General features: G+C 53.8%; 1 protein-coding gene across 1 annotated transcript; it reads right to left on the bottom strand.

Annotated features, from left to right (window-relative positions):
* Positions 1-1590: 1590 nt before the first annotated feature.
* QRFP (pyroglutamylated RFamide peptide) lies at positions 1591-2001 on the bottom strand. The gene has a single exon (XM_049895143.1). The coding sequence runs from the start codon at positions 1999-2001 to the stop codon at positions 1591-1593; it is 411 nt and encodes a 136-aa protein (XP_049751100.1).
* Positions 2002-14377: the final 12376 nt, after the last annotated feature.

The raw sequence follows: 14377 nt of genomic DNA on the forward strand, positions 1-14377 counted from the left end.
TGTGTTCCTCTCCCATCTTTCCACCCCTGTTTCTGCTCCCCAGTCAGCTTGGTCCTTTTGTGGCTCTGATCTGTCACCCCCTAATGAAGTGGCTTTCTGGCTGCTGAGGATTGAGAGCTGTTTCTGGGGAAAGCAAGTCACTAATGGAATGGAAAACACTGAAATACTCTGAGGTGCCAAGCTGGGCCCAACCCAGTGTGGTTCTAAAAGGCTAATAAAAATCCACCAATTAATTGTGCCAGCTCAATAGAAAATTATTCATTTGTGAACAGGGGCAAGCTGCAGCTCGAAAAGAGGAGGGAAAATGTTGCTATAGTAACATCAATATAAGTTCCCATCTCAGCAGTGGAGTAGCATCAGACTGGCACCAGACACAGGACGGGATGCAGGAGACACCAAAGTCAAGTTTGAAAGGGCTTCTCTGCCTCGTCCCAGGCCTGCAGCCACTCCAGGCCGAGCTGCAGCTATCCTCGGGTAGAGAAGTTGTTTTCCAAATGCTACTTGGCTCTGCGAAGACCAGGGAAGGAGCAGTCAAGTGGAGGAGAAAACCATACCCTGCACTGTGCTTCCCTGTACCTTTTGACCATGTGTATTTTACCAGCTGCCAATTAAGGGGCTGCTGAGAGGTGTGTGGGTATATGCAGCCCAATTTCCATCTCCCCAAAGTTAAGGCATTTGCAGCTCGGGAAAATGAAGTTCCTAGGGCTCTGAAGACCTGTGGTTAAGTCAGTTGAACTTCCCATTATGGTTTTGCAGTTATTACAACTTTTATTTCAAAAGACACACACAACACATTCATGTTTTGAACATATGAAATGCAACCTCGCAGTAGCAAAAAATGTATTCCCGCCTAGTTCATCTCCCAGGGGACTTTGGGCTTGGCACACACCATAGCCCAGAGAAGGATGGTTATCAGACAGGGATGGGCAGCCTGGTCAGAGTGGTATCTCGACACCAGAGCTGTGCTTTCTTGCTAGAGGGACCTTGCATTAATGGGATGGAGAACAGGGTTTTTTTTTTTTTTTTTTCATTTGTATTGTTCAGAACCGTACTCTGTACCCAGTGGAATGTACTCACTCACAGTTGCATTGAGGATGTCGCCTACAGACGTCCCTGTGGAGACTGTCAAAACTTGAATTACCCCACTATAATCACTCAGTCTGCCTACCTTCAACGTGGAGCCAGCACAGCCAGCCCTGCCTATTCCTATTCATTGCTGAGCAGCATCCTCAGCTCCCTGCCGCTGGGGCCAGGGGACTACTCTCAGAATCAGACCACTAGGGGAGGGAGGAGGCAGAGGCAAGACAACAGACTTCACGGGCAAACTGGAACAACGGTGGCATTTTATCTTAAACAGGACACCGCTTCCTTTTAGTCACCTTTGTGATGCCATCTGCTTTTTGTCTTTTTGCTTCAGCAAAGTTGGAAATCAAAAGTAAGCACCCGCCTAACCAAATCTACTGCTGATGACTTGTGATAATAATACTGAAGTCTTCTCAATGTTTTGGTCTTTGAACCTTGAGAACACTGGAGTGAGATCAGATGGGTGAGGGTCCGAGGAGGCACCCTTTCCAGCATGCCACGGTCCCTTCACCGCCGGCCGAAGCGGAAGCTGAAGCCACCTTTCTTCCTACTGTAGCCAGTGAGCTCCTCAGCCAGGCTTCCCAGTGGCCCACTGGTCTTCTCGCCATCTGCTGGGAGGAACCTGGTGGCCTCGTCGCCATCATCTTGCCTGCCGAACCGGAACCTGAAGCCCGCACGTTCTTTGCCGGACGTTTGCAGCTCCTTAGCTACGACAAGCAGGGCCAGCGGCTGGGGAGCTCTTGGCTGCCAAGAGGAGCCCCACCGAAAGTTAGGTCGGTGCCACTGGGCCAGGTGAGCCCAGCTCGTCTTGGCTCTGATGCCACCCAGGGTGTCTCCAGACTCTTCTCTGTCTGCTAGAGGAAAGCAGACTCCCAGCGGCAGGAGGAGGAGATAGGACAGGGGGTAAGGGTGCATCATCTGACCCAGAGGGAGAAAGGAGAGGAGGTTACAGGCTGTACACGTGGGCCATGTACAACAGCTGGTCAACAGCACTTCCCCAGACTTGGGCAGCCATTGAGGCGTAAGCCAGTGACTCCGCTGAGCCCGACTTCCAGCGAGCATTAGGAAGTGTCTCTAGGTTGGGACCAGGCCTTTATTTTCTTAGCAGGCTCAGCAGCTGATTGCACCAATTAGGCTGGTTCTCATTCTCCTGAAATCCCCGGGATTTGGCTGCCTTGGCAGCTTAGCCCTATAATACCACAGCTGCCGGAATGGCTTACAGCCGTGCGCAGGCTGCTCCTGGGAAAGCCGAGCGAATCTGGATTCATTTTCCTTTTATTATAATTATTGACTCTTGGGCCGTATCATCTCAGAGGCATTAGATAGAAATGCTTTAAAAGCATCAATCTCTCTTAGTTTTCAACTTGGTAATAAATAGGTCTAGCTAAGCTGTTTTGCTGGGACACTCTGCTAATGTCTCTAACGTGGAAACAAGTTGCTCCTGACCACAGGAAACAGAGTTAGTGGTTCTGACCTAACTCAGAGATGTGCACGGGGCAGGGGGGAGCATGGGAGCACGGGGGAGGGGGAGGGGGAGTGGACCCAAATTTGACATGCGTGACTGCACTCCTTCACAACAAACCTAATTCATAGGTACTCTTATTCCCATTTTTCAGGCAAGAAAACTGAGAGAAAGGCTGAGATTCTGCCCAGGTCACACAGCTAGGAAGTGGAGGGGCAGGTATTCGTGATTCTAGTGGGGAGGGATTCTTGGCACACCAGATTTGTGCGAAATGCTTTCTGTACATATCTGATGCAACGTTTGCAAAATCCTACAGAAGGGAGTATTTTATCCCCACTTTACAGAAGAGAGGAGCCCTAGTGGTGCAGTGGTTAAAGCACTCAGCTGCTAACCAAAAGACCCACCAGCCTTAAAGATGTAGCAGTCTGCTTCCGTAAAGATTTACATACAGCCTTGAAAACCCTATGGGGCAGTACTACTCTGTCATATAGGGTTGCTATGAGTCAGAATCTACTCGATGGAACGGGTTTGGTTTGGGTTTTTGGTTTACAGAGGAGGAATCTGGATCAAAGACGGGCAGGTGACTTGCCCAAGATCTCACAGCTTTAAAGTGACAGAGCTGGAATTCAAGGCCAGACCTGACTGGGCTTGGCTCCAGGATGCTGCTCTAAACCGCTACCTTATACCATGTGTGGCGGCCCTAGGGGTTCTGAAACAGAAATAGAGCTTCCCAGAGTGCCCCTGCCTCGGCAGTAATTGCTGCCTTCCCTTGCAAAAGAAGCCTTTTTGGTAATGACCAGGGAGTAGATGGGAGCTGGCTCGTCCTCTGAGGAGTAAAACTGAGGCTGTAATAAAGAGAGCCAGTTCTGAAGACGATAGCACAGGGCTCCCCAGAGCTATTTCCAGAAACGGTTCCCTTGAAAACCTTTCAAAGAAGTGAGTTCAGCCAGAAAGCTTTAAAAAAATAATAAAAGCAGCCCTTGTCTCTACCCAAACACAGCCCTTCTAAGCCCCTCTGGTCCCCAGGATGCCCGCTGTGGGGAAAGCCTTTCCACAGGACCTGGGCGGAGTGAGGGACTGGGCTTCTCAAAAGGTAGCTTTCTGTTGGGGGGAGTCACCCCTTCCTCCCCATGGAAAGCACTTCACTTGGACTGGGGAGTGTTCCACCCTGGTGGATGAATCCACTCCAGGGCTGGCCTCTGGTTCTTGAGAAAGGCTAGTAGGAACAGGCTTCCCCTTTTGGAGGGGTCATGGGCCCCTTTGAGAATCTAAAAGAAGCTAAGGACACTCACCACTGAAAATCAGGCCCCAGCACAAGTCAGGGCTTCAGATCCCAAAGTCCACAATGTGGAAGGAAAAGCACAGGACCAGGGTTCCAGCCCTGGCGGGTACCTTGAGCCAATCTGCACTGCTTCGGGCAGTTGGCAAGATAAGGGACTGGTCCCTATCTCTTTGGACCTCCCCAGCCCTGTGGATCTGTGAACCCTCTGACTGGCCGTGTCCAGCTCCTGATCTGGACAAAGGCTGGAGCCAGGGTTCCCACTGGAGACTGGGTGGCTGTACTCACCATGCTACTGGCCTCTCCAGGTGAGATGGTGGATCTTTGGACTCAGCTGGGCTGGGTGGAGCTGCTCTGTGTTCTCGTCCAGGAAATGTGGCTCCTGGGTTCTCCCTGCTTTAAATAGGCCTCCTGAGTATACTTGCCACTTGTGTGTCCTGATTGCTGCACATTCCAGACCCTGGGATTCCACTGGGGAGCTGGTGGTGAAGGAGGGGGCAGTGCTGATTGGGTTGATAAAAGACGCAGCACAAACAGGATATGGTATGATGAGAGGGACATGTGGGGCTGCCCTTTGCCCAGCGGGCTGCCTCATTTGGAGAAGATTGGCAGCACCCTTAACTGTGAATTGCAGCCCCTGGGCCCTTGAGTCCCTTGGAGGAGGCATCGATGCCCACCTTTAATGATCCTAATGAGCCTGCCTTTGCTGGGTCAGCCTCACTCTCCAGAGAGGCTGCCCACACCTTACACACCTCCTGCCCAGCTAGCGTGACCACTCTCATGGTCTGAGTTGATACCTGTGAAGCCAGTGGTAGTCCATTCACTTTTTTTTTTTAGTTAGTAGACTATTTTTTTAGAGCAATTTTAGGTTTACAGAAAATAAGCAGCTAGTTCAGAGCGCTCCCATAGCCTCCTAATCCCCCTGCACACAGTACCTCCTGTTATTAACATCTTGCACTAGTGATACGTTTGTTACCATTGATGAACTGTTACTGACACGTCATTATTAACTAAAGTCCATAGTTTACGTTAGGACTCTGTGTTATACAGTTCTGTGGATTTTGACAAATGCATAATGTCTCATGTCCACATTACAGTATCATCCATGATAGTTTCATTGCCCCCAAAATGCCCCTGGCTACACCTATGCGCATCCTCACCTGCTAACTCCCGGCAACCTCTGATCGTTTTACTGTCTCTATAGTTTTGCCTTTTCCAGGATGTCATACACAGGTAGCCCCCGCTTATGACAAGTTCTGTTCCGATGACTGTGTTATAAGTTGGTTCTGACATAAGTCGAATACCTCTTTATTTTTTAGTTTTCAATTTGCATTATCATTATCTATAAATCTGATCTTTGAACATCTGCAAGTGAACACCTGAGAATGATAAAAAAAAAAAAAAAGCAAATTATGCACGACAACATTGTATGTCGTACATGTTTCTAAAGATGTGCCCAAAACAAAAGATGGTCGTGTGGTTCGTTGTAACTTGAATACGTCATAAGTCGAGGACTACATGTAGTTGGAATCATACAGTATGTAGCCTTTTCAGACTGGCTTCTTTCACTTCGTGATATGTATTTAAGGTTCAGGGCTTGGTAGCTTATTTCTTTTCATCACTGGCTAATACTCCATTACATGAATGTACCACAGTTTATCCATTCACCTATTGGAGGACACCTTGGTTGCTTCGTGTCTTGGGCAATTATGAATGCAGCTGTGCCACTCACTTTTTAGTAAGTTGAAGAGTTGTTGTTTGGGGCCATATTTCACCTGCTCAGGATCCACGAGAGGCACGTGTCACTGAGTGGCTGCCCCCAGCAGTGGGACACGTGCTTCTGTGAGAGCTGATGTTATCATCCTCAAATGTTCCCTTGCAGATGTTCAAAGACCTGGGCAGGAGGTGTGTAAGGCTTGGGCTCTGGAGAGAGAGCGGACATCCACTGTGTGTGGGAGCGGGGCACAGGGCTGTTTGCTGGAGCAAGGCCATCTCTGTCTTGAGCCCATGGCCTCACCATCAGCAAGTCCGTTTGCTCTGTCTTCCTCACCATGGCATCCCCCGTGCCCAGCTCAGTGCCTGATGCCCATTTGGGAAAGGACAGACTAGAGACTGAATATTCTCCCCTCAGTGTTCAGCCAGCTGGCAGTGCCTTTGTGTTTCCGGACCTCAGCCGGGGAGTGACGGCATTCACCTCGCTGGGCTGAGATAGGTCAGGAGACAAGGCTGTCATTAGTCCGGTGCTGGAGCACCGGAAGAGCGTGGTAAAGGTTGTGATGATTATTGGCTCCCAGCTCTCCCCAGGCGGGAACCCGTAGCGGAGGACACCAGCGTTTACCATTCACACTATTTCTCCTGTTGTTAACACCTTCCCTTGGTGGTATGTTTGTTACAGTTAATGAACCAATACTGACACATCATTATTAACTAGACCCCATAGTTTACATTAGGATTCACTGTGTTGTACAGTCTATGGCTTTTGACAAACACATCATGTCTTGTCCCAGGTAGTTACTCCCAGGTGAGTTCACTGGCCAGGGTGGGGAGTGATGCATATCTTTATCTGCTCTGCATCTCTACAGAGGAGTATGGGGCTTGAGGGGCCTGAGTTGTGGACCCCGTAACTGTCATTGGGGACCACTCTGTGGAAGCTGCCTGTGGAATCCACTCCAGCTCTGCTGACAGCCCATGGCAGGGCCACGGACCACGCATCCTGCAGAGGTTTTGGGGTGCTTGGCCCATGATTTGTTTCTTGCATAGATGTGTCCTCCTCCTGCTTGTGTGTGATAACAGGAGCGCCCCTTGGGCCCCCTCCAGGCAGAGGGGCCTCAGCAGACAGCAGGGATGGGAGGGTGAGGGGCCCCAGTGCAGGGGCAAGCGGGAGCCCTGGGTGGTGGTTGGCCCAGGAGGCATCCCCAGCCCCCTCCCCTCCTCCTGTCAGACTGGTGTCCTGCTGGGCCTGTGCCCTGGGTGGCCCCCTGTGGTGTCTGAGGAGCACCTGTGGGGAGACCAGCAGGAGGTACCAAGATGGCGGACGCCCAGCTGGAGTGACACCAGTTTGTGACCCCAGCCTCTGCATTTCTTCCCCGCTTCTCCTCTGACCTATATTTTCCTCCACACAGCAGGGCCATGTGAGCAGGTGCTGTGAGGCTGCCGCCACCCTGGGATTGTCTGAGGGCAGCTGCACATACCAGGCCACGGACTAAGACAGGATTTTCCCCGGGGGGCTTACCCAGCTGACCTGTCACCAAAGCTCTGTAGGGAGGGTTTGGAAAAATCACACCTCAGGACCTCAGCCTGGGACACAGGGAGCCTCGAGGACACCCATCTCTCCTGCTCAGGCTGGATTTTCTCTTCTCCCCCCCCCCCCATTTGGGGGAAACGGAGGTTCGGAGGGCTAGAGCACCTGGCAGAGCAGCAGCAGGCCTGACGCCCTCTCCTGACAAAGTGTGAGCACGTTTCTTGTCCCCAGCAGTTTCCCCCATGCCTCTGTCTGGAGAGAGCAGGGTCAAGAAAAGGACAGGCAGCCATGGGTTGATTTTGGGCTCCTTCCTTGGGTTGTACTCTGGCGTCTTTTTTGGAGAGCGAGAGGCCAGCTTGGGCAGAATGTGGGCAGAGGGTACACCTGTCTGCCAAGCAGAGGGAATACCAGAGCCACGCTGGCCAGAACCGGCTCCTGTCACAGTTGCAAGGGCTGCCTCTGAGGTGCCTGCTGCTCCCTCCCAGTTTTCTCTCAGCCCCGTGTGTATATGTGTGTGTGTGTGTGTGTACGTGTGTGTGTGATGGGTGGTGTCATTTTATCGCCTTCGTTAGTTTTGGTTGGTTGTGACATGGGCTACTACTGACATTGGTTAGCCAGGGATGCAGCCAGCAGTGGGTCACTACTACACTGCAAGGCCTTGGGCCCTCTCTGTATCTCAGTTTCCTTGGATGTAAAGTGATCTTCCCAACCTGTGTTCTGCAGGGTTCCTCTGACTGCAGGCAGGTGAGGAGGTCGAGCCCTGTGGGCCACTGCCCCCAGGAGAGAAGCTCCAAGAAAAGGCCCTGTTGAGGAAAGAGCCCTGGCCCAGGTCACTGTGCCCCATTCAGAACTGAAGCCTGTGGCTCTGGAAGTGCCCACAGAAAGTCCCAAGTGGTAGGTGTGGTTTGGAATGGGGGCTGAGTAACATAAGGCCCCTCGGGAGTGAGTATGAGGAGCCCCCCCACCATGTACCTCACCTATTCCTCAGCCCAACATCAGCCCCACCCACTCCCATTCTCCTCCAGGTAAGGGTACCTGGAACCAAGACAGATGCCTGATTTGGTGCCAAACTTTCTGATTCCAGGGGCTTGTCAGGTGTCCCCCCACCCGACCACCTGGCCTGAGAGATTGTTTTCAAATGCACTTCCTAGGATCTTCTACGCCTCTGCCCCCCACCCAGGGAACGAACCTGCCACTATTGAGCAGCTGGGAAGATGAGAACTGTGCCACTGTTTGTGCGTCCTGAGATGCTGGGTCTCCAGTGGCAGCTGATGGATAGGCCTGGGTTCCAGGAAATTCATGGGTGGCCGAGGCTGTGTCAGTCAGAGCGGCAGGATTCATTCAGGGCCAGCTTCCAGGAAAAAGGCCTTTCATGTTATCAGGGTAACACAAGGGAAGACTTGAGACCTGTGCAGGAAGCCACTTTGAGGGAGGGGGTCCAGTGGTGGCCATTCCAGAGGCGCATCAGGGTGAGTCCCAGGATGTCCAAGCTGACCAGCAGCCTGGGCCTGTCAAGTTCTGTCCCTTTGCTTGTCCAGGTGAGAGAGCCAAGACCTGGTGTTGAGGGCAGGGCTTGTTGGGTTGACCCAGTCTGGCTGTGCTACTTGGCCATGTACCTGCTATGACTCTGGGCGCATCCCTCCACACTCTGAGCTGCGCTTCTCCACCTGTGGACAGGGTGACAGCAGCGCCCACGTCATTGGAGTGTGAGGATTGAATAAGCCTAGGGAGGCAGAGAGGGGTGGGCACATGGGCACATGGGTCAGTGACTGCTGCTGCTGCTACCCAGAGCCCAGACAGCCCTTCATGGCAAGCACCAGCCTTCTGGGGTCTTTTAGCAACTGCCATTCCTTCTTAGAGCTCCTGTTGTGCTGGCTGAACCCCTTCCCGCCTTGGGCAATTTCTTACCATGCTGTATTATATATTGTGGCTAAAATGCTGGCACCCCTGAGAGGGGTAGCCCCTGCCAGCTGTAACAACCTCCATGTGGCTGAGTTTACTGAATCTTTTCAATTAGCTCTGGATTTGACGTGGGGAAGGTCTGGTGGGGGCAAGGGAGGACTGCCCCCCCCCAGGGTGGGTGTGGCCTGGAAGAGGTAGAGCCAGGGAGGGTGCTGGTGGCAGTGGCCACCTCCGTGAGTCCCAGTGGGCTGGCTCAGGGCCCCATCACAAGCGTCCTGTATCTGCCCCATCAGACCCTTGTAAGCCCATATGGAACTCAGAGGAAAACAGGCAGCAGGGCAGAGGGACCTGGTCAGCCTCCTCAGCAGAGCTGTGGAAATTGCCTCTTGGGTAAGTCAGAAAGAGTTGCAAGTCTAAACACCCAGAGGCACAGCGGCAAGAGCCAGGGAGGTGCCCAGAGTGGAGTGTGAGTGGGCTTCACCCAGGGACACTGGATGGCCGGGAGGTTTGGGCAGAGCAAGGTCAGAGTTACTTGAGAAGATCCTTCTTGCTGTCATATAGGGATGGAGAGTAGGGGGTCCTGAGATGGAAGCAGGGGACCAGTTAGGATAGAGGGGGAACTACCCAAGTGAGAGAGGAGGGGCCTGGATGAGGCTGCTGGTCATGGAGGTGGAGACGGGGCAGATTCCAGAGCCACTGAGCAGGCAGAATGCTGAACATGGTGGTGGGTGGAAGGAGAAGGGAGTCCAAGAAGCTGGGGAAAGAGCAGGAGTGAACGAATGCAGTGTGAGCAGAGGGTTTATTCCAGTGGAAACTTCCAGTGCCTGTAGGAGAGTGGCAGAGGCTGGAGATGTAGGGAAGGGGCTGCCTCAGGGTGAGGAGCGCAGTGTTTGGTGACATGTTGCACACACAGCAGCAGATCCTGGCGAAGGACAGAGAGATGTGGTGGCGCGAATGTCCATCACTCCCTGGCTGGGTCTCTAACCTCTCCACATTCCATGTGGAGAGCAGTCACGGTCAAGTGCGTCTGGTAGATGCCAGATGAAACAGCCACACGGCTCTTTCCCCGACAGAGCTGTGAACACATGTCTGCCCATGTGGCTCTCCACACTTGTTTGACCGAGAGCACGTCATGGAGGGGAAGAGATAGTGGGATTAATGTTCTCTGAACCTGGACTTGGAAACTGCTGACCTTGGTTCCTGAATCTCTTGTAGTGCAGACTGAGGCCTCTCTGCGCAGCAGGGTTGGGTGTGAAGATGAGGCTCCAGCTGCCCCTCCCCATGCAGGTGCGGAGCAGAGGCCAGGACGTCAAGACTGCTGGCAGGCAGAGCTCATGACACACTCGTCATGGGTTCTCCCCCCCGGCTCTGCACAGGGCCTCCAACACTGCACTTGATAAATATTGGATTCTATTAAATAAACTCAGGGGATTGTTTTGTCCTTAAGCTTCAGATTGGTTTTATGAATAAATAGCCATTAGGGACTGTTAGTTCTTAATAACAAGGCTTAACTCCTCAGAACTCCAGCCCTGGTCACAAGAGAGACCCACAGGGACAGTTTATTGCCCTCGGACTGATCAGATGCACAGCTGGGCATCCCAGAAGCCCAGCCTCAGGAGGATTAACCCTTGCAGTGCAGCTAGTGTAGAAGGCTGACCTCACTTCTACCTGCCAGAGCGGCCCCTGGGCTGCCAGCCAGGCCTGGGCACCATCTACCTTTACAAAACCCAGAGCTGGCTTAGCCAGAGGATCCTGGACAGTCCTGGGGGTAGAAAACTATCTAGGAAAGTTTGTTTGGATGCTGTAGTAAAAATTTCTAGGGAAGAGAGAAGGCAGTCTGGGAACATGAGGGAGTCTGACCTGGGCTCTGATGTGGGTGCCAAGCGGGCTTAGAGCAGGGAGCAGAGACAGATCACCACTAGACTTTATTGGAGATGGGAACAGACACCAAGCACACACAGCCTAGACTAAACACTGCTCCATGCCAGCTCCACCCATCCATCTGTCCATTGGGCCTCAGGTGCTGTCCTGGCCCTGGAACTTCCTCACCAGCCCTGCACCCCATGCACCAACGGGCCTTGTGTGGCCAGGATCAGGCACTCCCATTGGTGCCTTGGGAAGGCTTAAGTAATGGGTCTCGGGTCAGAGCCCCTCCTCCATCCTTCCCGACAGGGATTTGATCTCAGCTCTGAGGTTTTTTTTTTTTTTTTTTTTTCTGAGTTAGCAGAGTCCTGCCAGCTGCTTGGCCCACTCACAGTTTGGGGAGTGGTTTGAGAGAAACATGTCCCTGCAAAGAGATGAAGAAACTAAGGCCCCAGTAACCTGAGTGTCCCATCTCCTTGCTCTGGGTTCTGTGTGCCCTCCTCCCAAAACTCCACAGGTTAGAGCTCTGTGACTAGGCCACGGGCCTTGCATACATCCCCCCTGCCCACCATCTCACAGCCACAGCTCCCTTCCTCCTCCCTCCCCTCCCAGGTGCCAGGCTGCATTGGCAGATGCGGGTTGGTGGTTCATGTTGACGCGCCCCCACTAACCCTCCAAATCTCTGCCTGCTCAAAGACATCCCCCAGGATGACAGGGCATCGTGCTCCCAGTTCCCAACTCCCAGACAGCCAGAGGGCCTGCATGGGTGAGGGCGGGCATGACATTGTTTCTGCCCTGAAGAAAAACATTATAAAACCTATTTACGTGCAGCTTCAGGGGGAAAACGCAATTTTAAAGCCACTCAGAGCTCTGTCCTTATCTCCCATACTGAGGCCACCAGGGTAGAAACTAAGGGTCCCTCCACCCTCTGGATTCTGGAGCTCAGCCAGCTAGCTGATGGGCTTTGGTTCAACTCTGAGGTGTGTGCTAAGTTTGGGGGCAGGAATGAGGACACTGGCTGACTCTGAACACCATACCTGTGCTTGTCAAGAGGAAGCTTCTGGGGAGGGGGCTAAGTGCATCGCCTCAAGATCTCAGTATGGAGCCCCCCACCACCACCTTGGTGTGCTCTCGACATCAGAGGAAGAAGGAAAGGGGGAGGGGACTTGGTCAGGGGACCACAGTTGCCCTATCATTAAACGTCCGACTGGGCCCAGCGAGACAAAGCCTGGGAGCGGTGACCGTGGTCCCAGGTGAGCCAGGTTGCTGGGCCTGGTTGCCAGTACTCATCCCTCAGGGCTCAGTGGAGCTCCTCCTCCCTCCCTGCTTATCCTAGAATCTCCTTCTTCCTCCTGGTCAGAGGATGGGGCAGGGCTAGCCAGGGGTTGCAGCCAGCAGTGGGTCACCAACGCACTGTGAGGCCTTGGACCCTCTCTGCACCTCCTTTTCCTTGGATGTAAAACGAGAGGATTGGGCCCTGGTTCCCAAGCTGTGTTCTGCAGAACTCATGTGTTCGAGTGTCTCAGGTGACTGCCATTTGTGCTGACCACAGCTCCAGGTCAACCAAGGTCCAGGTTGGCCTTGCTCGCTGCAGCCTCTCTGGCTGAGAGCAGGTGTGTGGTGAACATTTGTCTCAGCACCAGCCCTGAAGGGACTGCCCTTTAGGAAGGTGGCGGGGTGTGGGTCCCCTGGCCTTGGCTCTTCCCACCACAACATGGGGGAATATGTTCATCCAACCAGCGTTTGGCCCTAGTGGTGCTGGCCCTGAGCTGGGAGTGGGGTTGGTGTTCTGGACTCTGGAAGGAATGGGGGTCTTATGCAGCTAGATCTGGATCCCAGGCCCCTGAAGGCCACCCCACCCGTCCCTCTGCCAGGCCCAGAGCTGCAGCACGCCTGTTCCACAGCCAGACCCTGGCACCACCACTTTGTGTTTCCTGATGCAACACACATCTGTGAACTCATTAGCATCACACTCACCAGGAGTTTGTTTGATGACAGATCAGAAAACACTTGGTACTTCCAAAATAGCACCTGGCATGACATAGCTGGCAGCAGCAGACAGCTCCAGCCTAGGGCCAGGGGCAGGACAACCTCATGGGACAGGAACTTGGGGGCCCACCTAACCTCTGCTCTGTGATGAGAACAGGGTGCCGGCAGCCAAGCTGGGCTGTCTCTCTTGCTTTCTAGAAGACAAGAGAGGTGCCAGAGGGTGGGAATTTCTTCTGGCCCTTGTGTGGTCCTTCTGCACACACCTTCCCCTGCCTCTACTCCCACCTCATCTGCCCCTGGGCATCTCTCCCCTCTTCCCGCTCTGGTCACAGTGGTCTGTAATCGCCTGTTCCTTGGCCATCTCTGCCTCCAGCTGTGAGTGTCCAGAGGGCAGGGACTGTCTTGTCCAGCACCCAGATCTCTGCCCGATACAGCACATGTCCAGCAAATATTTGCTTAACACTGATGACCAGGCGGGGCTTGAAGGGACTGCCCAGGCTCCGTGGTGAGGCAGAGGCACCCTGGGTCTTTCCTGGTGCCTCTGGCCGACCCCAATTTTATTCTTATTCTTATGTAAGCACAAACTGATGGGAGGGTAGGGAGAGCAGGACCACCTGTCATCACTGCCACCACCCCCCCCCCCCCCCACCTGCCTGCACTTGCCTTTAAAGGACAGCACTCACTCCCTTCTGCCTGCAGAGGGGTCAGCTGGTGCTACCCATTGTTGGGGACCCTGCCTCTCCTTCACATCAGGTCTCCACAAGCTGGAACCCAAGGCTGTTGGGCAGGCGATTAAGGGCTGGAGTTCTGGACTCAGACCAGGATCCCAGTCCTGTCCTTGGCTGGTGGCCTTGTCACTCCCCCTTGGAGCCTTTGCTTCTCACCTATGTGGGTGGCAATAACAGTACCTCAGGTGTTGGAAGCGTTAAATGAGAGAGTGTCTATGGGGTGCTTGGCCTTGTGCCTCAGTCCCTCCACCACCCCTGCCCCGTTTGCCCAGTGGGGCCCTCCCTTCCCCCTGACCACTGGGCCAGGTTTGGCAAAGGTGGCAGTGCGCATAGCCACCAGCAGGGGGCAGCCTCTTCGCAGACACAGCAGCCTGTCGGGGTGGGGAGCGGGGGATAACAACCAACGAAACCCTCCAGGCCCAGGCCTCCACTCTCCAGGCTTGTGCTCCCAAGGATTCTGGAACCCCTTTAAAGCAGTGGTGAGGGGTGGTACATGCCCTGCCCCAGCCCGGAAAATCAAAAGATTCCTTACGGTTCAGGCCAGACCAGAGTTGGCGGGATCTGCCCCTGCCTTCCAGAGGGAGGAGGAAAAACATGGCACTGAGGTCCCCTGCTGCCCCAGGCAGGAGGAAGGCAGGAGGCTGGGTAGGAGCTGACTTAAATCTCAGTTGACAGGTACAGCAGCCAAGTAGGCTGGAGACCTCCCTGGCCTGCAGGACGTAGGGGTGGGTGGGCTCCAGGGAACCAGCCTCCACCTTGTGTCCCCACAGGCAGCTGTGCCCCGGCCTCGTTTTAGGGGCATGGTGGGGCATGGCAGCCCAGTCCACGGC

The sequence above is a fragment of the Elephas maximus genome, chromosome 9 (genome assembly GCF_024166365.1).
Source record: "Elephas maximus indicus isolate mEleMax1 chromosome 9, mEleMax1 primary haplotype, whole genome shotgun sequence".
Lineage (NCBI taxonomy): Eukaryota > Metazoa > Chordata > Mammalia > Proboscidea > Elephantidae > Elephas > Elephas maximus.

Excerpts from the sequence above, each read along its gene's own strand:
- QRFP (XM_049895143.1), bottom strand. The coding sequence starts at position 2,001 with ATGATGCACCCTTACCCCCTGTCCTATCTCCTCCTCCTGCCGCTGGGA.